This window comes from Marmota flaviventris, chromosome 3 (assembly GCF_047511675.1).
Source record: "Marmota flaviventris isolate mMarFla1 chromosome 3, mMarFla1.hap1, whole genome shotgun sequence".
Lineage (NCBI taxonomy): Eukaryota > Metazoa > Chordata > Mammalia > Rodentia > Sciuridae > Marmota > Marmota flaviventris.
Genome location: NC_092500.1, coordinates 121,070,252 through 121,096,642, shown reverse-complemented (window position 1 = coordinate 121,096,642; position 26,391 = coordinate 121,070,252). Strand labels below are relative to the sequence as shown.

Genomic DNA, 26,391 nt, shown 5'->3' with positions numbered 1-26,391 from the left:
GACAATGTCCAGGCTACTATGAAATGTAACGACCCGTCAAAGCCTCTCACTTCAGGATGGAAGGCGCAAATCATTCAGAGTGGCTCTGCACATATTTTATTTAGAGACAGGTCTTGCTGAGTTGTTTAGGGCCTGGCTAAGTTGCTGAGGCTGGTTTTGTACTCACTATCCTTCTGCTTCAGTCTCCCAAGCCACAGGGACTACAGGCATGTGCCACGGCACCTGGCTCGATGCTGTTTTCATGAGATGGGGCTGTTTTTCTGATTATTCACCATTTGAATATTCAGACCCCATGGGGAAGTGTCTTACTCCTGCTGAATAAATTCCTTCTCAAGCACATGATAGAATTCCAGGGTTCTAATGGTATTCTCATACACTGCTATTTAACACAAAGTCCAGAGGGTTTTTTTTTTTGCGGGGGGGGGGGGGGGGGGGCTGTTAATTTTTTTTTTTGTAGTTGTAGATGGACAGAATGCCTTTATTTTATGTTTATTTTTATGTGGTGCTGAGGATCGAACCCAGTGCCTCATGCATGCTAGGCAAGCCCTCTACCACTGAGCTACAGCCCCAGCCCCCTATTTTGTTTTTTAATTTGAAAAAATTCCTATAAAATTGTTTACCCCGTCAGGCGTGGTGGCACACTCCTGTAATCCCCAGTGGCTCAAGAGGCTGAGGCAACAGGATCATGAGTTCATGAAGGCCTCAGCAACTTAGCGAGAACCTAAGCAACTCTGCGAGAAAATCTCTAATAAAATATTTTTAAAAGGCTGGGGATTTGGCTCAGTGGGAGAGAGACTTTTCATCAAATGCCTTTTTTGTATTATTATAAATGCTTTTATTATCTATATCAAAACATAATTTAGCCAGGCACAGTGGCGCACGCCTGTAATCCCAGCAGCTCAGGAGACTGAGATAGGAGGATTTCTAGTTCAAGGCCAGCCTCAGCAATGGCAAGGCACTAAGCAACTCAGTGAGACCCTGTTTCTAAATAAAATACAAAATAGGGCTGGGGATGTGGCTCAGTGGTTGAACATCCCTAAGTTCAATTCCTAGTACCAAACAAACAAAGGAAGAAAACATAATTTGGAAAACTTTTGTGCTATAAAAAAGCTTACAAAAATCCCAACTTTTATGCTATATACCACAAGTAGCACCCTTGCTGAAAAGAGTAAAAATTATGAAATATTAGGTCATCTTTTACAAAATTATGATGGTGTGCTTGCCTAGCACGTGTGAGGCACTGGGTTCGATTCTCAGCACCACATAAATAAAATAAAGGTTCATTAACCAAAAAAATGTTTAAAAATTCAAGGGCTGGGGATGTGGCTCAAACAGTAGCACGCTCGCTTGGCATGTGTGCGGCCCAGGTTCGATCCTCAGCACCACATACAAACAAAGATATTGTGTCCGCTGAAAAACTAAATATATATATTAAATAAAATAAAAATAAAAATTCATAAAAATATACAATATATAGAATTTAAAAATTAGTCTTATAACATTACATGACAGGTAGATCATATATTTCATTTACTATTAGTCAAGTATGTGCCACTAAACTTGTAACATTAGGATGCCTAAGAACAAAATTAAATAGAAATAAAAAGATCTAAATTTTTTTTTTAATGTATGTGGTGCTGGGGATGGAACCCAGGGCCTTACACATTCAGGACATGTTCTACCACTGAGCTACCCCCAGCCCAAGATCTGAATTTTGTCATCACTTCTCTCTAAATAGTTTGCTATGCAATGGGATAAAGAAAAAGGGTGGAGGAGTGGCTCCATACAATTATTCTGATATTTGGGGGATACTCTTTGTGTGTGTGTGTGTGTGTGTGTGTGTGTGTGTGGTGGGCCCTTGTTATCCACAAGTTTCATGTTTGTGGATTCAAATGACCTTAAATTGGGGAAAAAAATATATATATAAATATTGGGTACCATATATAAGTAATCTAGAGATGATTTAATATAGGGGATGATATTCATTGGTTATGTGCAAATACTTCTCCATTTTACATAAGGCATTTGATTATCTATGGTTTTTGATATCCTAAGGAGTCCTGAAACCAATCCCTTATGCGGGTGTATCAGAATTTTCTCCACTGTCATTATACATTAGGTTTTTTTTTCCCCATTTTTTTTGAGAGGGGTACTGAGGGCTGAACTCAGGGGCACTCAGCACATCCCCAGACCTATTTTGTATTTTATTTACAGGCAGGATCTCACTGAGTTGCTTAGGCCTCGCTGTTGCTGAAGCTGACTTTGAACTTGTGATTTTCCTGTCTCAGCCTCCCAAGCTGCTGCGATTACAGGTGTGAGCTATTGCGCTTGGCTAGTATTTTTCCCAGTTTTAAATTATGATATCATTAAAGTAATTTATTAAACTAAAAGTCCCATTATTAATTCCACCAGCAACACAAAGAAGACAAAATTTCTATGGAATCTAAACATTTTGATTATTATTATTTTTTTAAATATCTATTTTTTTAGTTGTAGTTGGACACAATACCTTTATTTTATTTATTTTTATGTGGTGCTGAGGATTGAACCCAGGGCCTCGCACATACATGCTAGATGAGTGCTCTACCGCTGAGCCACAATCCCAGCCCAACATCTTGATTTTTTTTGTTGTTGTTGCTGTTGGGATATTATTTATTCTTCAAAGGTTTCACATACATCTTGATTATTAATGATACTATCTAGGTAGGCTTGAGCTACAGATTTTCCCGAATTAGGAAACGTTCATATGAAAAGGCAAATATGAAAGCAATGTACTTGGGTATATATACTACTTAATCAAGATGATCACAGCATGTAACAACACAAAATTGTCCATTTATTCCTTCTTTTATTTAAATATATAATAAAAGATTATTATATGTCCAGCTCTATGCTAAGAAATTCTGATACAAAAAACATACTTGGTATTGAAATGTAACACTGTGCCCCATAAAATATGTACAATTAATGTGTCAGTTAAAATAAAAATGAAATCTTAGCTGGATCCGTGGTAAGCCACGTCTGAAATCTCAGCTACTCAGAAGGCTGGAGGGATCACAAGTTTGAGGCAAGCCTGTGCAACTGAGCAAGACTCTATCTCAAAATAAATAAAGAAGGCTAGGTATGTAGCTAAATGGTAGAGCACTTGCCTAACATGCACAAGCCCCTGGATTGAAACCCCAATATAGTAAAAAATAAAAACATGTTTTTTGAATCTTGTTCTCACAGAGGTTTGTCTAGCAAAGGGGAAAAAAAAAATAGTGAAACCAAAACCTGGGACCAGCATCATGAAGAAAAGGAAGACCAAAGCAGCAAGTTTGGAAAAACTTTTGTAGTTAAGTGAAATTACAGTGTTAGAAAGGTTTTTAAAGTAGCAGAACCAAACTACTACAGTGTTAAATGGCCTGGCATGGTGGTGCACCGAGGCAATTTGGTAAGACTCTGTCTCAAAAAAAAAAGGGAGGGGGACTGTGGGATGTAGTTCAGGGGTAAACACCTCTGAGTTAAACACCCAGAAGAGAAGAAAAGAAGGGAGTAAGGGAGGAAAAATGCTCACATTTGCTATGGTTTAGATATGGCAGTCTAGCTACCAGTGTGGTAAAGAAATCTTAGGAGGTGGGGCCTAGAAGAAAGTGGTTAGGTGATTTGGGAACTTGCTCTGAAGAGGGATTAATGCAGTTCACCTCCCAGGACCCTAGTTCATTCCAAGAGCAAGTTGTTATAAAGAGAGCAAACCTGGCCCTAAATCTCTGGCTTCATGCCATCTATCTTCTGCACAAAGTCATTTCCCCTCTTATTTCTCTGCCATGTTATAATGCAGTCAAGGGGGCCCTCAAGAGGCCAAACAGATGGGGCTACCTGTTCTTGGACTTTCAGCCTCCAAAACTGTGAGCTAAATCAATTTGTTTTCTCATAAAGTACACAGCCTCCATTGTTTTGTTCAACAACAGAAAATAAACCGATATATTATTCTTCTAATTCTTATGAAAGGTGAAAAGGAGTTTTCCGTGATTATACATCTAAGGCCTGCGCTACTGATGGCATCCTAAAAGCAGTTTAGTCTTGCCACAGGCCAGAGCCTTGGTCCAGCAACTACCCCAGACACTGCTTTGTGAGTACGGTCATAGCCCTTTTCCTTCCAGTCTTCTTTCCACGACTTTGTCAACACCTCAGAGTCAAGTCCATCAGCAGCATAATATCACTGTCCACCAATTTCAAAAGAGGAGATTCTGCTCACCTGATTGTCCAGTTTCAGTTGCCGAAGCTTCATGGTCTCATCTTCAAAGGCACTGTTTCAAAACCAAAGAAAACAAACTGGTAAAGAGAAAATCCTTTTAAAACCTTGCTAATTTCATCTTCGTGTGTGTGTGTGTGTGTGTGTGTGTGTGTGTGTGTATGAGAGAGAGAGAAAGAGACATGTGCTGAGAGAGAGAGAGAGAGAGAGAGAGATGCTGAGAAAGAGAGAGAGAGAGATGGATGCTGGGGACTGAATGTAGGATCACTCTACTGCTGAGTTATTTCATAGAGGACCTCAGGAGGAAAAGAAAAAGGTGTTACCACAGACCCCATGCATGCTAGAGTTCTTTCTCTTGCATGCATGGGTGAGTGCACACTCTTTCTTTCTTTCTCTCTTCTCTCTTTATTTTTTGGTAGTGCTGGGGACTGAACCCAGAGCCTTACATATGCTAGGCAAATGTTCTATCACTGAGCTGAATCTCCTTCTTCCTTCTCTCTTCTCCTCCTCCTTTTTGGTTCTGAGGATCCAATTCAAGACCTCTAGCATGCTAGGCAAGGCCTCTACTGCTGAGCTACAACCCAAACGCCTTCTGTTTGTTTTAAACCATGTATTGAGTACTTATTATATTCCAAACTCAGTATTAAGTATTTTACATGCATTATTTTGTTTATTACTCAAAACATCCCTATGAACTAGGCATTGTTATTTTTCACACACTGAAGAAAGAGAAACACAGTCTTGGGAGCAGAAACAGACCCTAATCCTATTCTTCTAGAGTCTAAATTATACCTGAAAATCGAATATTTTTCATTTCTTTTTTGGGGGCCAATTCTAAGAGAGGGAAACTAAGACTGAAGCTAGAGCTCTCTAGTTTATTTAAGATTTGGATAAATCATTTACTCTTCAAGTTTGTCATTAATAATATTTATTACATTGGTCTTCGAAAGAGACTGAAAATGTGGATGACAAGATTTGATACCACTGTGAGACAGATTTGCTTAATGTAAGGAAAAAAAACAACAAAAACTGAATAAAACTATTGTCTTCAGTTGATAAACCAAACTCTCTAGATCTTTTTTTTTTCTTTTCTTTTCTTTTGAGACAAGGTCTCATTATGTTTCCCCAGAGTGACCTCAAACTATTGGGCTCAAGCAATCTTCTTCCCTCAGCCTCCTGAGTAGTTGAAAACACAGATGACACCACGATACCCAGCTACAATTTTTAACAATCTGAAGTCTATTCTATAATTTTGACAATTTGCTAATTTAAGATTCTATCTTGTAGGGCTGGAGCTGTAGCTCAGTGGTAGAGCACCTGCCTAGCATGTGTGAGGCACGGGGTTCAATTCTCAGCACTGCATATAAATAAATAAACAACAACAACTAAAAATATGTATATATTAAAAAATTCCATCTTATGACTCATAACTCTTCAAAAGTGTGAAGTATGAAGCTGCACATAAATAAATAAATAAAGTAAAGGTCCAACAACAACTAAAAAACATATATATTAAAAAAAATTGGGGCTGGGATTGTGGCTCAGCGATAGTACTCGCCTAGCATGCACGTGGCCCTGGGTTCGATCCTCAGCACTACATAAAAAATAAATGAATGGAATAAGGGTTAAAAAAAAATCTATCTTGTGACTCAGAATTCTTCAAAAGTGTGAAGTATAAAGCAAGACAGAAATGGTTCTCAGTTTCTTGGATCCCAAATTTTTACTAGAAGTCTATTGCCAGAAAAACTGAAAATACATCGTCTTATTTAAGACAAATTCCATGGCCACAAAGGGAAGCACAGCTTTTGCTGCTTTTGGGGCAAACACACCAACATATTTCCCATGGTTAAAAGGTTCATCACAGGCTGGGGATGTGGCTCAAGCGGTGGCGCGCTAGCCTGGCATGCGTGCGGCCCAGGTTCGATCCTCAGCACCACATACAAACAAAGATGTTGTGTCCGCCAAAAACTGAATAAAAATTCTCTCTCTCTCTCTCTTTAAAAAAAAAAAAAAAAAAAAAAAGGTTCATCACTACCTTCCTACATTTTAGAAGGTTTTATGCATCATAACAATGCAGAGTGACTTGGAATTTGCATAATATTCCCAAGATTTTTCCTGACTAACAACCTGCAAACAGGTTTAATAACCTCTTAGATGGGAAAGGTGCTTTCTGATTCTCATTAATTCCCTCATAATCTTTGTTTAAAACACAAAACAAGGGCTAGGTTGTAGCTCAGTGGTAAGAGTGCTTGCCTAGCATGCATAAGCCCCTGGGGTTTGATCTCTAGCAATGCAAATAAAAAAACACAATACAATATTGGTTACTCAGTAAATTATCTCCTTTCTCCAAGTCAAAAGAGGAACAAACATACTTCTAGTCTTGACCCTGTGGACCCTATTTCTTCTAGATATGCTTCTATCTTTTTCTTAACTTATTATCCTCATTCACCTGTTTCTAAATCCCAATTCATTAATTATTAACCAGCATATTACTGGTGTTCAGTAAGTGTTAGTATAAATTTGCAAATGTCTATAAGATGATTAAGACAAAAATTACTTTGAACACTGTTTAGGAAAGGGTAACCTAGAGGAAAAAAATCCACTGTTCCAGACCAGTATTTTTAAACAGCTGCTGCTATGAATCTGCTTCTCCTCCAATCACTTTATCCTCAATACTAAACCAAAATTGTAGTGCCTTCCGGCATGGAGAAAAAAAAAAAATCCTCCTCCCTCTCCCATCCCACCTCCCAAACACTGAAACCTCCTCAACAATGTTAAATGCTGAGATCCAATTAAAGTTCTCAAACATTTCTCTCAGATACGTCTTCAATGCCATATCCAGACATACTTAATTCCTTCCGTCAAGCCTGGGCAAGCTGAACAGACAGGCTAAATTAGCAGAATAGAATCAAAGCATTTTGATCTGAACAGAAGAACAATAAATAGCTGCTGTAAGTGTAACATTTAGATACCTCCTGTACATCCAAAACCATACTTAAATTCAAATTACAATTTAGCCTAATATTTTTATATACCTATATTCAATCTGAACTAGAATTTCTAATAATAACTGCTATTCAGTTATTGAATAGCAAGCCTAACCAAGCCAAACTAACATAAAACAGGAAGAATTCCTACAGAATTAAAAAAAAAGTTTCTAAGCTGAAAATAGATGTCAGTGATAAAGCATGTGCTTAGCATGCAGGAAGCATGGGGTTCAATTCCCTAGAAAGAAGGGAAGGAAGGATGGAAGAAAGGAAAGTACAATTTTTCCTCATGGACAACTTCCTATTCACTTGATATACAAAGGGGAATTCTAAAAATATATCTTAGAGAAATGGATCTGTCATCCAAGTGTGGTAGATGAGAATGCACAAAGAACACCATTCTTTAAAAAAAAAAAAAATCTTTATTTCATTTTTTATATGGTGCCGAGGATCGACCCCAATACCTCCTGCATGCTGGGCAAGCACTCTACCACTGAGCCACAACCCCAGCCCTAGAACACCATTCTCTTGAACTATTCTCCAGTTACCAAAATATATATAGAAGAACAATATAAGATCTTACCATTGTGCAGTGCACAGAGAGAATTTTCTGAGAATGGGGGTCTATTCCACTCACCTTGGTTTATGAGCATCAACTTTTTTTCCTAACCCCTCTGTACTATATTTTCATTTTCATTCTCTCATATCCCTGCCACCTCTTTCTTTCTCTCTGTACCGGGGATGGAACCCAGAAGAGCTTAACCACTAGGCCACATCCTAAGAACTTTTTATATTTTGAGACAGGTTCTCATTAAGTTGCTGAGGCTGGCCTTGAACTTCCAATCCTCCTGCCTCAGCCTCTCAAGTCACTAGGATTACAAGCATACCCCACCATACCAGCCATCTATACTATATTCTCTTATTCACCTAACAAATATTTAATAAAAATCTACTAAATGATGACCCTATTCATCCACTTCTATATACATACTTTTCAGAATCCTAAATGGGAGTCTAACACTTCCCGATTTGCCTTAGGAATGTATGTTCTTTTCCCTATTAAAAAAAAGAATCTAGAGGCTGGGGTTGTAGCTCAACTTGCCTAGCATGTGTGAGGCACTGGGTTCAATCCTCAGCACCACATAGAGAGGCAAATAAAATAACAAAGCAAGTTCTAGCAATAGTAAATAGGGTTGGGGACATAGCCCAGTGGTAGAGTGCAGGCTTAGCATGTGTGAGGAGGCCCTGGGTTCAATCCTCAGCACCAATAAACAAACAAACAAACAAATAAGGCAAGCCAGCCAGCCAGCCAGCCCAAAATTTTTGGTATTGTCCCAAAATCACTTAGTTATCACTAATTTTGCCTTCGACAAAATTCAGCACCCATTCATGATAAAAACACTGAAGAAATTAGGCACAGAAGGAACCTACCTCAACATCATAAAGGCTATATATGAAAAACCCAAAGCCAACCTCACAGTGAATGAGGAAAAACTGAAAAGCATTTTGTTGGGAAAGTATAAAAGGCAGCCGCACCCCAGAGAAAAACCCCAACATGGCGCCTAACGACCTTCTTTCCCCTTTTTTTTTCACTGGCGCGAAAAGTTCCCGCGGGTTGAACTCTCCTGTCAGCGCCAATTTCAAATCTCACTGGCGGGGAACCTTAGCCCCAATAAGAACTAATTCCTGGGCTTCGGAACTGATATCTGGAAGAACTTGCCAATAAACGGGTGGCCTGCCATTTTATAAGCCCTGCCATCTCTCCTTAGATCTATATAAGCACACAGCCTTTTGCAATAAAATTGGAATTCTCCCCGGCGAAGTGTCTTGCGTGGAGGATTCTTTCACATTTTCTTTAAAATCTGGGACAAAACAAGGATGTCCACTCTCACCACTCCTATTTAATACAGTGCTAGAAATTTTAGACAGAGCCATTAGGCAGGACAAGAAAATATAAGTGATAAAAAGAATAAAGGAAGAAATCAAATTATGACCGCTTGCATATGACCACATACTTAGAAGATCCAAAAAGTTCCAATGAAGGACTGGTAGAGCAATAAATAAATCCAGCAAAGTACCAGGTTACAAAATCAACATATAAAAATCAATATCAGCTTTCCTATATACCAATAAAACAAATCTGCTCAAAAAGAAATCAGAAAAACATAATAGCTAAACTGTGGAATCAACTCAGATGCCCTTCAGTAGATGAATAGATAGGGAAACTTTGGTATATATACACAATGGAATATTACTCAGCATTGAAATAGAATAAAATCATGGCATTTGTAGGTCAATGGATGGAGTTGGAGAATATAATGCTAAGTGAAGTTAGCCAATCCCAAAAAACCAAATGATCAAATGTTTTCTTTGATAGGAGGATGCTGACTCATAATGGTGATGGGGGGTGGGGGGGACATGGGAGGAATGGAGGAACTTTAGATAGGATGAAGGGGAAAAGAGGGGGCCTAGGGGTAGAATGATGGTGGAATGAGTTAGACATCACTACCCTAAGTACATGTATGAAGACACGAATGGTGTGAAAATACTTTGTGTACAATCAGTGACTTGAAAAACTGTGCCCTGTATGTGTAATATGAAATGAACTGCATTTTGCCATTGTGTATAACTAATTAGAATAAATAAATAATTTTATTTTTTTATTTTTATTTTTTTTTATATTTATCTTTCAGTTTTCGGTGGACACAACATCTTTATTTTTATGTGGTGCTGAGGATCGAACCAGCACCCCGTGCATGCCAAGCGAGCGCGTTACCGCTTGGGTCACATCCCCAACCCCAATAAATATTTTTTTTTTAAAGAGAGAGAGAGAGAGAGAATTTTTTAATATTTATTTTTTTAGTTTTCAGGGGACACAACATCTTTGTTTGTATGTGGTGCTGAGGATCGAACCTGGGCCGCATGCATGCCAGGCGAGCGCGCTACCGCTTGAACCACACATCCCCAGCCCCCCAATAAATAATTTTAAAAAAGAAACCAGGAAAACAATTCCATTGCCAATAGCCTCAAAAAATAAATAAATAAATGAGGTGTTGGGGTGCACATCTATAATCCCAGCGGCTCAGGAGGCTGAGGCAGGAGGATTGCAACTTAGAAAGACCTTGTCTCGAAATAAAAAAATAAAAAGGGCTAGGGATGTGGCTCATGGTTGGATGCCCCTCTATTCAATCCTAAACAAAAACAAACAAACAAATAACCTAGGAATAAATCTAACCAAGTGGGTGAAAGACCTCTATGAAGAAAACCATACCCTGAAGGAAAGAAATTGAAGAAAACACAACTAGAGGGAAAGACTTCCCATGTTCTTAGATAGGCAGAAAGAATAAATATTGTTAAAATGGCTATACTACCAAGAACAGTATACAGATTCAATGAAATCCCCATTAAAATATTAATGACATTCTTCACAGAAGTAGAAAAAAAACAGTCCTAAAATTCATTTGGAAAAATAAAAGACTCAAAGCAATTCCAAGTCACAAAAGCATTGTGGAGGCATCACAATACCTGAGTTCAAATTATACCACAGAGCTACAGGAACAAAAACTACATGGTACTGACATAAACACACACACACCAATGGTCAAGAACAGAAGACACAGACAAACCCACACAGACACAGGCATCTGATCCTTCACAAAGGTGCCAAAAACATATGGAGAAAAGACAGTTTCTTTAACAAATGGTATTGGGACAACTGATTAGTCATATGAAGAAGAATGAAATTAAACCCTTATTTCTCACCCTGTACCAAAAAAAAAAAAAAAAATCAACTCAAATCGATCAAAGACCTCAGAATTAGTCCAGAAACCACACAACTCCTAGAAGAAAACAGGGTTAGCACTCCAACATGTAGGCACAGGCAACATCTCTCTCAAAAGAACCATTAAATAACTCAGGAAATAATACCAAGAGTTAATAAATGGGATGGCATCAGATTAAAAAACTGTATAGCAAAGGAAACAATTAAGAATATGAAGAGAGAACATACAGAATGGGAGAAAATCTTTGCTATCTACTCTCTAGAATATATAAAGAGCTCAAAAAACTTAACAACAAAAGAACAAATAACCTGCCAGCTCGGTGGCGCAGCCTGTAATCCCAGCAGCTCAGGAAGCTGAGGCAGGAGGATCGTGAATTCCAAGCCAGCCTCAGCAATGACGAAGTGCTAGGCAACTCAGTGAGACCCTGTCTCTAAATAAGATACAAACTAGGGCTGGGGATGTGGGGTCAGTAGTTGAGTGTCCCTGAGTTCAATCCCCAGTGCCAAAAAAAAAAGAACAACCAACCAAATTAATAAGTGGGCAAATGAACTAAATAGATACTTTTCAAAAGAAGAAACACAAATGGTCAAAAAATATGAAAAAATATTCAACTTCATTAGCAATTAGGGAAATGGAAATCAAAACTACCCTGAGATTTCATCTCACTTCAGCAAGAATGGCAGTCATCAAAAATACAAACAATAGGGCTAGGGTTGTGGCTCAGCGGTAAAGCACTCGCCTAGCACGTGTGGGGCCCTGGGTTCCATCCACAGCACCACATAAAAATAAAATAAAGATATTGTGTCCAACTACAACTAAAAAAATAAATATTAAAAAAATACAAACAATAGGGGCTGGGGTTGTGGCTCAGGGGTATAGGCTCGCCTAGCATGTCTGAGACTCTGGGTTGGATCCTCAGCACCACATAAAAATAAATAAAATGAAGGTATTGTGTCCATCTACAACTAAAAAATAAATATTAAAAAAAGAATACAAACAATAATAAATACTAGAGAGGATGTGGAAACAAAGGAACACTTTTACACTGTTGGTGGGATTCATACAACCACTTTGGAGGTTCCTCAAAAGACTAAGAGTGTTACCTCACATGCACAAAGCCCTGGGTTCAATCCCCAGCAGCACCAAAAAAAAAAAAAAAAAAAAAGGACTAGGAATGGAACCATCATATGACCCAGGTATACTCTAATCGGTATTTATCTTAAAGAATTAAAGTCAGCATACTATAGCAATACATGCATACCATGGTTGTAGCAGCACAATTCACAATAGACAAACTATGGAACCAATCTAGGTGTCCATCAACAAATGAATAGATAAAGAAAATGTAATATACAGTCATAAAGAAAAATGAAATTATGTCATTTGCAGGAAAACAGATGGAACTTGAGACCATTTTGTTAAGTGAACCGAGCCAATCTCCAAAGGTCAAGGGTCATGTTTTCTCTCATATGCAAAAGTTAGAGAAGAAAAAGGAAAAGAAAGGTGGTAGAGGAGGGGGTGGGTACAGCACCATATGCCTGTAATCCCAGCAATTTGGGAGACTGAAGCAGAAGGACTGCAAGTTTGAGGCCAGCCTCAGCAAATTAGCAAGGTCCTAAGCAACTTAAGTTAAACCCCTGACTCAAAATAAAAAATAAAAAGAGCTGATGAAATAAGAATCAGAATGCAAAAAAAAAAAACCAAAAAACAAAAAACCAAGTACATGTATAAAGACATGAATTGGCCTGAACATACTTTATACAAAGATATGAAAAACTGTGCTGTATATGTGTAATAAGACTTGTAATACATTCTGCTATCGTATATTTAAAAAATAAAATCAATTAAAAAAATTTAAAAAACAAAACAAACAAAAAGAGCTGATGATGTAGCTCAGTGGTAAAACACCCCTGGGTTCAATCCCTAGGACCAAAAAAAAAAAAAAAAAAGGTGGGGTGGGGTTTCCCATGGAAAAAGACCAAGGGGAGGGATAGGGAAGGGAGAAAAAAGAGAAATACAGGAAAATGATATTGGCCAAATTAAAAGTATATTTTTATATTGTTGCATGTATGAATATATAACAACAAATCCCACCATTATGTACACCTAATGCACCAATAAAAAATAAGGAAAAAAATCTGCAATAGTCAAGTCACACAATTGGAATATTATATATATCAATGAAAACGAATGAACACAAGAAGATGAATGGATCATAAACATAAGATTAAGCAAAAGGGACAATGTACAAAATAATTTTAAAAATTTTCAAGGAGATACCTCACATTCATTAGAATTGCTATAGTAAAAAAGACAAATAACAACAAGTACCAGTGATGGGTGAAATCAGAACCCTCACACACCAGCAGGAATATAAAATGATACACATATTTTGAAAGTCTAAACATAAAGTTACCATGGGATCTAGCAATTCTACTTCTAGGAATATATCCGATAAAAATAAAAACATGTAATGCATTCCGATGTCATTTATGTTTTTTAAAAATCAATAAAAAAAGAAAGAAATGGAAAAAAATAAAATAAAAACATTCCAGTCATGGTGGTGCACACCTGTAAACCCAGCAACTCAGCTGGCTGAAGGCAAGAGGAATGAGGCCAGCCTCTGGAAGATAGTGAGACTTTCACTACATTCTCAGCCCATTTTATTTTTTATTTTGAGACAGGATCTTACTAAGTCACCCAGGCTAGCCTTGACCTTGTGATCCTCTTGCTTCAGTCTACCAAAACACTGGGATTACAGGTGTGTGCCAACATGCCCAGCTGTGTTCTAGATTAAAGTAAAACAGATTTAAGAGATTTGTGGCAAGCAAACACAATTATAGATGAATACACACAGTAAAAACTATGATGGGTGCACTGAGGATATCTGACTATGAACTATACATTAGAAAAGAGTATGCAGCCGTTTGCAGTGGCACATGCCTGTAATCCCAGTGACCCCGGAGGCTGAGGCAGGAGGATCGCAAGTTTGAGATAAGCCTCAGCAATTTAGTGAGGTGTTATGGTTTGGATATGAGGTGTCCCCCAGAAGCTTACATGTGAGACAATGCAAGAAGGTTCAGAGAAATGACCCGGTTGTAAGAGCCTTAACCCAACCAGTGATTTAATCCCCTGACAGGGATTAACTGAGTGGTAACTGAAATGGTAGGGAGTGGCTGCAGGAGGTGGGAATTAATAGGGCATGGCTTTGGGGTATATATTTGTATCTGACAAGTGGAGCCTCTCTCTGCTTCCTGATCAGCATGTGAGCTGCTTCCCTTCCCTACACTCTTCCGCCATAATGTTCTCCCTCACCTTGAGCCAAGGAATGGAGCTGGCCTTCTAAGGACTAAGACCTCTGAAACTGTGAGTCCTCAAATAAACTTTTCCTCTTCTACAGTTGTGCTGGCTGGGTCCTTTAGTCATAGCAGCGAAAAGGTGATTAAAACATGAGGATACAAGCAACTCAGGAAGACCCTGTCTCAAAATAAAAAATAAAAAGGGCTGAGGATGTAGTTCAGTGGTTAAGTGCCTCTGGGTTAACCCCAGTACCAAAAAAAAAAAAAAAAAAGAGGGGGGGGCGGGGGCGGGCCGGGAAGGATACAACATGTGAAGGTCCCTCCCACATGTTACTGTTTTGTGGTGGTATAGAATGTCCTTCAGAGTAAGATTGGGGTAGAAATAATGAGGGAATGAGAACAGGGTTGTAAGGAGGAGCTATACTTCTCTGAGTATCCCAAAACCCATAGTGACATGAACGAATAAACATAGGGAAGGGAGAGTTCTTCCTTATAGAAAAAAATATCCATTAATAAAGATTAATAAAGGAATGATGGAAACAAAATCACCATTAGGCAATCACTACAAAATAACTGTCCTAGGCAAGAACCTGCAATGGATGATAACATTAGTGGGTACAAAGGTGATGAGACAATATTTGTATTGTCTCAAAGTGTCTCCCTGTCTGAGTCCATCTGAGTGATATGACAAAATACCATAAAGTAGATGGCTATAAACAGTAACCATTTCTCTCTCACAGTTCCCCCTACTCCTACTAGGACTTGAACCAGGGATTTGCACAAGCTAGGCAAAAACTCTAACATTGAGCTACACACCCCAGCCTTTTTATTTTTTTTAATGAAATAGCTTTTATTTCATTATTATTATTATTTTTTAATGTGGTGCTGAGGATCTAACCCAGTCCCTCACCAGAGCTAGGCAAGTGCTCTACCACTGAGCTACAACCCCAGTCCCGCCCCCCACCCCTCCCCTCCTTGAGCAGAGTCTTGCTAAATTAGCAGACAAGAGTCTTGCTAAATTGCCTGGGCTGGTCTTGTGATCCTCCTATCTGTCTCCCGAATAGTTGGAATTATAGCATGTGCCACTGCACCCAGATATTTTTCAGTTTTTAAAGCTGGGAAGTCCAAGCTCAAGGAGCCAACAGTGTCTGGTGAGGGACTATCCTGGCCCAACAGCACTTCTCTTTGCATCCTCACTTGGTGGAAGGGACAAGTGAACTCTTGGGGTCTCTTTCATTAAGAGCCCTAACCCATTAATGAGGACTCTATCCTCATGACCTCATCCTCTCTCAAGGCCCTCTCTACTAATACCATCATCTTGGAGATTACAGGCAACATATGGAATTGGGAAGGAAACACACCACTGAGACACAACCCCAGCACTAACTCTTAATATCTCTAGTAATAAGACATAATGACATCATGTTGCACCTAATATGATATGCTGAGAAGGGCACAGCACATCTGTGGAACTATAAAATTTTTTAAAAAAGCATATTCTTAATTTAATCATAAGACAACTCAGACAAATCCAAATTGGGGAAATAGTCTACAAAACAACTAGCCAGTACTCTTCAAAAGTGTCAAGGTCAGGAAAGGAAAAGACACAGATTGGAAGAACTAAGGAGACATGATAACTCAGCACACTATAGGATCTTGGATTTGGATCTCAGACAAAGAGACATTAGTGGGAAAAGTGACAAAATTCAAATAACGCCTATGAATAAGTCAGTATAGTACTAAATCAGTACTAATTTCCTGGTTTTGATAACTTTTCTATGATTATATAAGATGCTAACATTGGGAAAACTTAGGAACATATATAAGCACTCTCATACTGTGATTTTTTTTTTTTTTTTTGAGGTACTAGAATTTGAACCCAGGGCCTTATGCATGCTAGGCAAACATTCTTTTTTTTAAAGAGAGAGAGAGAGAGAGAGAGAGAGAGAGAGAGAGAGAATTTTTTAAAATATTTTTATTTTTTAGTTCTTGGCGGACACAACATCTTTGTTTGTATGTGGTGCTGAGGATCGAACCCAGGCCGCACGCATGCCAGGCGAGCGCGCTACCGCTTGAGCCACATCCCCAGCCAGCTAGGCAAACATTCTAACGCTAAATTATACCCCAGCTTAGCATTCTCTCATATTTTTACAACTTTTCTTTAAGTCTTATTATAAATATTTTTTTAAGTAAGGTAGTAAAAATTCATATATATCTGTCCAAGGGGAAAGGTATAGGTTATCAATTGCACTTTTCTTGTAACTAATTGGGAAAACAAATTTTTTCAAAACAAAGGAAAAAAAAACTTGCTAAATGTTTATTTCATAGTAATGGACTGAGTATACGTGCAGATCTTGCCACACTTTTATCTAGCACTTAAATTACACCATGTTTCTAGGAAACGGAGATGGTAGGAATGTGTAAATTTTTGAGCTGCCAGTCACACAAATCTGCCCCAAATCAAATAGCAGAGAAACTTCGAGCCTCCTTTGAAATATTACTCATTACATTGCTAGTTTAGCTCTACACCCAAAAGACAGTGCTGCCAAATAGTTTAAAACATTTAATAATGTCTTAAAGACCCAGTAGATTCTACGATTATGCTACACTCTCAATGTTCCCATCAAGCTCTTTCAGTCTTCAAAATGTGTAAATTTTTGAGCTGCCAGTCACACAAAATTCTTTGTGGCTAAGCAATCAGGAGTCTTTCCTAAACCTACCTCCTGTGTGCCAGAAAAGAAGGATGCTGCATTCAGCACTTCACTGACTTCTGCAAAGCCAGAGCCCCTGCAGGCTAAACAGGCTCCTTCTGTGGTCCTGGACAGAGTAAACATCACCCTTGCCAAGAAAGCTGCAGGACAGGGCTTGCAAATTCAAAGTGTATGGGAGAGAAACCAGGACTTTCCTAAGAGCAATTTGAGAGAACAGTTCTTTTACAACTCCATCTGCTTCTTAACATCAGTAATGATACTTTGCAGTCTCAGCAATTAGTTACAGATAAGAAAGAAACAAAAGAGAAGGAATGGTTTGCTCTACTTTACCAAATGCAAAAAAAATGCCAGTAGGGCTGATAAAGACAACTTTTAAGATAACTTTATTCATTTTGATTGGAGAATTTCATAATTGTAAATCTTTAGTTAATAAGCTGCTTGCATGAAGTTAAAACAAATACAATTTGTGAAAAATTGGGGGCTGGGAGTATAGCACTGTGGTAGAGCTCTTGCCTAGTATGTGTGAGGTCCTGGGTTTCATCCCAGTACCATAAAAAAATAAATAAATAAATTCAACTCAATATACTGGATATAAATGTAATATGTGACAAGGAATTATTTTTAAGATATAAGAAAAAATGAAGGGGAAAAAGAAAATTAAGATAATAGCTACAAAAAATAATGCAATGCAAAATTTCCACTTATATCTAGTCAATTACTCATGTTTAATCAAAGATTTGATTAATACTCTGGGAGGAACTATAGGTTTGATTATGACTTACTTAAATCCACATACTTAAAAATCAACAAAGTTCAAAAATTTTTAAATTCACAAATTAAAAAAAAACTTTTTTCTGAAAAGACATAGCTATGAAAATTAAAAATCAAGTAACAAACTGGAAAAAAAATGGTCTGCAAGTTAGGATAGTTCTACTTAGTGATTTTTTAACCTATGATGGTATGAAAGCAATACACATTCAATAGAAACCAGGTTTCAAAATTTGAATTTCTGGGGGTTGGGGTTGTGGCTCAATGGCAGAGCGCTTGCCTCACACATGTGAGGCACTGGATTCGATCCTCAGCATCACATAAAAATGAATAAACAAAATAAAGATATTGCAACCATCTATAACTAAAAAATATTTTTAAAAATTTGAATTTGTACTTAAACAACTATTCTTTCATTTTCAGGAAAATATTCAATGAATTACATGAGATATTCATTTATTATAAAATAGACTTGTGCTAGACAATTTTATCCAACTATAGCCAATGTAAATGTTCTGAGCACATTCAATGTAGGCTAGATATTATGGTTTGGTTAAGAAGTGTCCCCTGAAAAGTTCATGTGTTGGAAACAAGATACCCAATACAGCAATGTTCAGAGGTGAAATGATTAGATTATGAGAGCTGTAACCTAATCTGTGGATTAATTCATTCAATAGATTTGATGGATTAATAATTTGAATGGACTACTGGGTGGTAACTGTAGTAGGCAAGTGGAAGGTGGCTGGAGGAAATAGGTCACAAGGGTGTGCCCTTGGGGATTATATTTTGTCCCTGGCATGTCTGTGTGCACACGAGCATGCTTTTTTCTCTCCTCTGCTTCCTAGCTACCATGAGGCAGTTTTCCTCCAACATGCTCTTCTGCTGTAATATCCTGTCTTATCATGCACCCAGAGGAATGGCACTGGCTGACCAAGGATTGGGTCTCTAAAACTGGGAGACCAAAATAAGCGTTTCCTCCTCTAAGTAGTTCTTGTCGGGTATTTTGGTCACATTGAAGGGAAAGCTGACCAACACATGAGGCAAAGCTGTTGTTGTATATGTAAAGTGTTAGATGCAACATGATGGAGCCCCACGGTATGCTGAGGTGCATCTGTTTTTGCAAAACATACACCCAATAAAGGAATTATATTTAGGATCTAAAGAATTTGAATTAATTTGCTTAGACTAACAACCCAATTAAAAACTGGGCAAATTCATTTATTTCACAGAAGAAGTTATGCAAATAGCCAATAAGAACATGAAAGATACTCAATATTATTAGTCTTTAGAAAATGCACATTAAAACCACAATGAGTTATCAATACATATCTATAAGAATGGCTAAATTTAAAAACTTGATCACACTAAGTATTGGCAAGGATGTGGAGCAATTTGAACTCACACTGCTGGTGGTCAACCAGCAGTTATATGTAAAATGTACAATCATTTTGGAAAAACAATTTAGCAATTATTTTGAAGAAGCAAATATTTACCTACTATTCATTTCAATTATCACACTTCTACAAATTTAAGAGATGAAAAAATATGGCCACAGGAAAAAACCTATACATGAAAGTACATAGTAAGTTTATTTGTAATAGCCCCAAACTGAAAACACCTCAAAGGACCACTAGTAGATGAGTGAATAAACAAATTTTATGCAAGACACTCCTTGGCCACAGAAAAGAAAAAATACTACTGATACATCAAGCATGCACAAGGCCCTGGGTTTGTTCCCAGCACTGCAAAAATGTAAAAAATAACAGAGGCGGCAGCAGTAACCAACGAAACAGAAGAACCTGTAGGATGGCACCACATTTATATAAAATTCTAGGAGATGCAAACAAATCAATACAGACAAGAAGCAATCAGTAAGTGTCTGAGATGAGTGTGGTGAAAAGAAATGGATTACCAAGGAGCCAGAAACTTAGGGGTATGGTCATTATCTTGATTAGTGAGTTTCACAGGTACAGAACATATATCAAAGCTCATCAACCTGTACAGTTTAAACATGGAATTTGGTGCTTGTCATATATCTCAATAAAGTTATTTTTTTAAATCATTAAAATTTTGTGTGAGGGGAATGCTGGGGATGAACCCAGGGTCTCACACAGACTAGGCCAGTGCTCTACCACTGATCTACACCCCAGACCAATAAAGGCATTTCAAAATTCCACATACAGGGGCTGGGGATGTGGCTCAAGCGGTAGCGCGCTCGCCTGGCATGCGTGCGGCCCGGGTTCGATCCTCAGCACCACATACAAACAAAGATGTTGTGTCCGCCAAAAGCTAAAAAATAAATATTAAAAAAAAAAAAAATTCTCTCTCTGTCTGTCTCTCACTCTCTCTTTAAAAAAAAAAATTCCACATACAAAGGGAATTAAACAAGTAAATAATTCACAATATACATATGTATGCACATCCCTATATTCAGTCATCTCTGTCTCTATGAAGTTCCATGAGAGTTAAACAGACGCAAACTACCTATCTTAAGCTTTTGCAAACTATATTGATGAAGTCTTCAACATCAAAAATACATTAAATAGGCTCCTACAAACACCCAGACCTTTTTTTTTTTAATGTGGTGCTGAGAATCGAACCCAGTGCCTCAGATGCGAGGCAGATGCTCTACCACTGAGCTACAGTGCCAGCTCCAAACACCCAGACCTTTAAAAAATATTTTGACATAATGATGCTCTATGATCATGCTTGCCACACAAATATGCAAGAAAAATATATGTGGAATGGAGAAAGAAACCTATAATGTGAATTAGGCTTTAGTCATTCTGATTTTCCTCTCCCAAGGGGTCCAAGGACCCAACGACCACAAAACTCTTCTCTCTTGAGGTGAACAACCTGACAACAAATCCTTACTGTCCCCTATAACCTTATCCCCCAAATACACACTCTGTCATCTCCTGTGACAGAGAAAGAGGTGTTCCTCTTCTGCGAAGCAAACTTGGTGTAAGGATGGCCTTAAGCCTTAGCTTAATCAACTCCATTTTAAAAACTCCACTTTGAAAGCTGCAGCTCACCAGCACACCTACAGAGCTCTCCAGTATGGCCCACAGGCACAAACAAGTCACTTCTCCCCACCCTGACAAACTCAGAGTGAAGTCTCTGGCAGTGGACCCTCTCTGATGCCCTCCCTGATCTGATACCCTCCCTGATAAGAGAAGCAAGAAAATCAGGGTGGGGACCACAGGGACCAGATGCTTTAACCTTAGGACAAAGATGTTTCTGAGAAATCTGGTAGTAGCTGATTGATAGGGATTGAAAGGGTGGTCAGAAGGCCCAAAATTTAGTATAAATGATGAAGCAAATGAACAGACATTCAGCCAGCTGACACTGACGCACACAAGCCTGAGAGCCTGATGAGGATCTGAACTGACATCCCAACTCTTCTCATCTGCCTGATCCTCTACATAGTTCTCACCACTCTCAAACTCTACAGCAGCCTATTGACCCTGGTGAGAAAAGGACTTCTCCCTATGACCGCCTCCTCAGCCAGCCTGCCTTGGTTCCAGATCTGATCACTAATCTGAGTGAATGTCATCTGCTAGATTTAGAGCCTAAGACTTGAGACTTTAGACCTGACACTTGAGCTCAGCGTGCAGAGGGAATGTCTGTCATGAGCCTGTGATTAAGTGTGTTTGCAGTGCCTAGCATTAAGGATTGTCATTTTCTTGGTTAAGAATCTATACAGTGGGGCTGGGATTGTGACTCAGCGATAGAGCGCTTGCCTAGCATGGGCGGGACTCGGGTTCGATCCTTCCATCCTCAGCACCACATAAAAAAAAATAAAGGCATTGTGTTGTGTCCATCTAAACCAAAAAAATAAATATATATATAAAAAGAATCTATACAGTGAAATTGAGTATTACACAGTATTGAGTGATTTGAGTGAATAAAGCATTGAAAAGGGCAGAAGCGAGAGGGCATTCTTTATTTCTCCCCCTTGACTGCATAAGTCTTATCTTTTGCCCATTCTCAACACTTGCATATTCCTGTATCTTTGTCTTCTATGGTCCCCAGAGGCCTCTTCCCTTGGCTCCCACCTATCTAGATCAGATACCTTCCTAGGCCTTATCTATCTGAAGCTAGGAATCCATCTCCACTTCCCTTCTTCATTAAACAAGGCTAATCAACACCCACTATCACCTTTTCAACTGCAATCTCCTTCTCAATTTACCACAATCTGGCTTTACTCCCTATTCCTCCAACTCTCAAGACAGTCACCAAAGACATTTCTAAATGAGAGAAGAGCTTGTTTTCATTCTTCATCCTGTTTGACTTCTTTGAAGTATTTGATAAGAGTAATCATTAGCTCCTTTTTGAAACTCTCTCCTCCCATAGCCTGGCATGGTGGCACATGCCTGTAATTCCAGGCTCAGGAGGCTGAGGCAGGAGTACCACAAGTTCAAAGTCAGCCTTAGCAACTTGGTGAGGCCCTAAGCAACTTAGCAATACCCTGTCTCAAAAAAAAAAAAAAAAGAAGAAGAAGAAAAGAAACACTCCTACTCTTACCTACTTGACACATTTCATTAAAGTCACTCAACAGACATTAAGCATATCCTAAATGCCAGGTACTGAGGTGGACACTAAGGAATTAACAAAGGAGTTACAGTCTCAGGCTTCACACTATTTCACCCCTTTATTTTCCCTCCCTCTCAATTTACCTTACTTGTAGTCCTAAATGTACTCCTGTACATGCTGATCTTCCTCTGTCACCAAACTGATTCCTATACAGATAACTCCCAAATCTTCACTTCTAGCTTGGAGACTCAATCTGAGGAGGTTCTACGTAAGGTAATGTCCCAGAAGCTCCTATCAAACCAACCTTCCCATAAAAAACAAGCATAACTACAGACCAAATATAAAACATAATTACCTGAAGGACCTGGAAAACAACTGAAAACAAGCCTATACTAGAGGGAGCTTGACATTTCAAAAAGATAACAATAATGGTTGAGGCCTCGCATGCCTGTAATCCCAGCAACTCAGGAGGCTAAAGAAGGAATATCTAAAGTTCAAGGCCAGCCTGGCAATTTACCAAGACTGTCTCAAAATGAAAAGTAAAAAGGGGTGGGATATAGGGCTGGGACTGTGGCTCAGTAGTAGCACACTTGCCTGGCATGTGTGAGGCACTGAGTTCAATTCTCAGAATCACATATAAATAAAAAAATAAAGATCTATCAACAACTAAGAAAAAAAAATTTACAAAGGGGTGGGGGCGCTGGGGTTGTGGCTCAGTGGTAAAGTGCTTGCCTAGCATGTGTGAAGCACTGGGTTCAATTCTCAGCACCGCATATAAAGAAATAAAGGTCCATTGACATTTAAAAAATATTTTTAAAAAGCAGGGGGGGGGGGGGGGCAGGGGTATATAGCTCAGTGGTAAATGCCCTGGGTTCAATCCCCAATACCCCTCTCCCTAAAAAATCACTGAAACGTATTCAAGTTTGTGAGAGACATAAACTTACAGGTTCAAGCTCACTGAACTCCAAGCAGGACAAATGCAAATACACACCAACAATACAAACATTCATATGTACACCACTAAATCCAATCATCACTTCCTCTATAAAGAGGTTCTCAATTTTCTCCACAGTACATGATTTCCACTATTCTACCTCAGAAGCACTTCGAACATTTCTAAATAACATTTATCTTGAATATTCTGTTACATTTGTATCAGTTTCCTACCCCTTACAGGACTGATATTCAAAAATTGTTGACAGTGTGTCACAAAAAGAAACACACTATTCTGTCGTGTTGCTCGCAACAAAAACACTCAGGGTCACACCAGGTGAACTGGGCTGCACGAAATAACCACACAAGAGACAGAGATACCTTTTTCTTTGGGGGTCCTGTGATGGCTCCTCTGACCTTAAGGGTCCACAGAAAAAGAAAGCTCGTGTAGAAACTTTTCATGGAGGAGAAGCCATTCAAATGAGGCAAGGGATCAAGAGCCTGAGTCTAGCTTCAAGATATCTGCTGTCAGCAAGTTGACTGACATCTAGGAAGGCCACACCCAAAGCACAGCAAGAGAAGGAAACACACAAAGGGTGTTTCCATGGAACATTCTATCCCAAACAGGGCAAAGGGGTAATATCATAAAGGAACTGGTGAGTGTAGCTCAATCTATGGGGCAACATGCCTATGTCTGAAGACACATTCTGCTACTTCGAGGATCCAGGCAATATCTATCCAGGTGACTACAAAAGTGACCGACAGAGCCTCTTCAAACACTGGAAGGAGTATGCGAATTCACTCAGCCTGGTTGCCCACACTATTCAATGGATTTAGCACATATACAAACATATAAAACCTAGTATGCCAAACCCCAATATCACAGAGAATATTTTTTTTTTTAAGAGAGAGAGAGAGAGAGGGAGAGAGAGAATTTTTTTAATATTTATTTTTTAGTTTTCGGCAGACACAACATCTTTGTTTGTATGTGGTGCTGAGGATCGAACCCGGGACGCATGCATGCCAGGTGAGCGCGCTACCGGCTTGAGCCACATCCCCAGCCCCCACAGAGAATCTTTCTTTCTTTTTTTTGGGGGGGAGAGGAACTGGAGATTGAAACCAGAGCTGCTTTACCACTAAGCTCCATCCCCAGTTCTTTTTTTATTTTTTATTTTGAGACAAGGTCTTGCTAAATTACTGGAGGTCTCACTGAAATGCTGAGGCTGGTCTTGAACTTAGAATCCTACTGCCTCCCAGAGTAACTGGGATTACAGGCATGTGCCACCATGTCTGGGTATAAGCATAATTTTTTTTAAAGCATTCATTTTTTTAAAACCATTATTTTATTTATTTATTTTTATGTGGTGCTGAGGATGGAACCCAGTGCCTCACATGTGCTAGGCAAGCGCTCTACCACTGAGCCACAATCCCAGCTCCATAAGCATAATTTTTAATGACTACATAATATTTAACTTAAGCCACAGCATCTTATACTAGTCCTCAATTACAAGATATTTATTTTGTTGCTAATTTTTAAGGTACCTGCATATCTTTCTTGGTGCTGGGGATTGAAACCAGGGCCTGCACATGGAGGGAAGCACTCCACCACTACACCACCAGTCCATGTTAAATTTTAAAATAAAGATAATGTTGAAGGAGCATACCAAGAGAAATTAGTACATATGGGCACAAAAAGATCTATGTAAGAATGTTGACCGAAACTTCATTTATAATAGCCCAAAAACTGGAGTCACATGTCTATGAACAGGTAAATAAACTGTTATACATTTATAGAATAGAATACTACTCAGCAATAAAAAACAAACTGCTAATATATACAACATTGTTGAATCACAAAAAAATTATGCTAAAGGGGCTGTGGCTGTAGCTCAGTGGTAAAGTACTTGCCTTGCATGTGTGAGGCACTAGGTTTGATCCTCAGCACCACATAAAAATAAAGATACTATGCGTTCATCTACAACTAAATAAATATTTTTTAAAATATTATGCTGAATGGAAAACAGCATAACACAAGAGTATAGACTATATAGTTTCACTTATAGTAAATTTAAGAAAAGGCAAAGTCAATCTATTGGTAGCCAGGTGAGGTGGCGCACACCTGTAATCCCAGCAGCTTGAGGGTGAAGCAGGAGGATGGCAAATTCAAAGCCAGCCTAGCAATTTAGCAAGGCCCTAAGCAATTTAGCAAGACGGGACTCAAAATAAACAGTAAAAAGGGCTGGGATGTGGCTCTGTGGTTGAACACCCCTGGGTTCAATCCCAAGTACCAGGGGAAAAAATTATGTTTATGACAAACATTTAAAAATGTGACTGTGAGTGAACTGAAAAAAGTATGCAGATGAATCCAAAAGACCAGAAAAGTCAATGGAAAGAGAAAGGGGAAGTACTCTCATCTGTTGCTGTGCCAATGCACCACCCTACACAAAGCCCTAGAGGAATTCGGAACATCACTAACAACAAAGAGAATCAAATATATTTTCTGGTCTGTTTCTTAGGGCTTCCTTTGATAATTCTTTAAATCACCAATGTCATTCCAATTTTCATACCTTTCTATGGGAAATCATACAACAAAATGTCAATGAGGAAGTGAATTTCAAGTCTGAAATATATGACATAGAATCCTTCAGCTGAAATTTTCAAGTCCATGAAAAGTCAACAACTGAAGTTGAACACAAAGCTCACCACACATGGAAGGATTCTTCTGGAGCTGACATAGAAACACAAACATGAACAACTCCTCTCTATATTGCAGAATGAATAAATAACCATGCTTGTTTCCTGCTGCCTAAACTCTATTTTTAAATAACAAAAGCTTCCTTGTGAATTGTTTTCTTACTGTTAAAAAAAAAAAAAAAGCAATTAAGTTGACAGATAAGTAAGTAGAGAAGACAAAAACAATCTACTTAAACTTATAATTTGCCATCTTAATCACAGCAAAACCAGTCACTGCTGAATAGCCATGCTACCTAAAGTCCAGGAAAATCAGGCTGTTTTTATTCTTCGCAGGACCTTTGTCAACAGCACAAAATTTAAGGCCCTGGTAAATATATCTAAAAGGGCATGCAGATAACGTAGGCAAGCAATTTCACTTTTCTTCATTTTCCTTCCCTAACAACAGGG

At 38.6% G+C, this 26,391-nt stretch overlaps 1 protein-coding gene across 1 annotated transcript in view; it reads right to left on the bottom strand.

Annotated features, from left to right (window-relative positions):
• The window catches only part of Tulp3 (TUB like protein 3), a 66,267-nt gene that overhangs the window by 23,774 nt on the left and 16,102 nt on the right, over positions 1–26,391 (bottom strand). Inside the window, exon 2 of the mRNA XM_027951066.2 lies at positions 4,238–4,289. Within this exon, the coding sequence (XP_027806867.2) occupies positions 4,238–4,289 (52 nt within the window). The remainder of the gene's footprint in view (positions 1–4,237; positions 4,290–26,391) is intronic.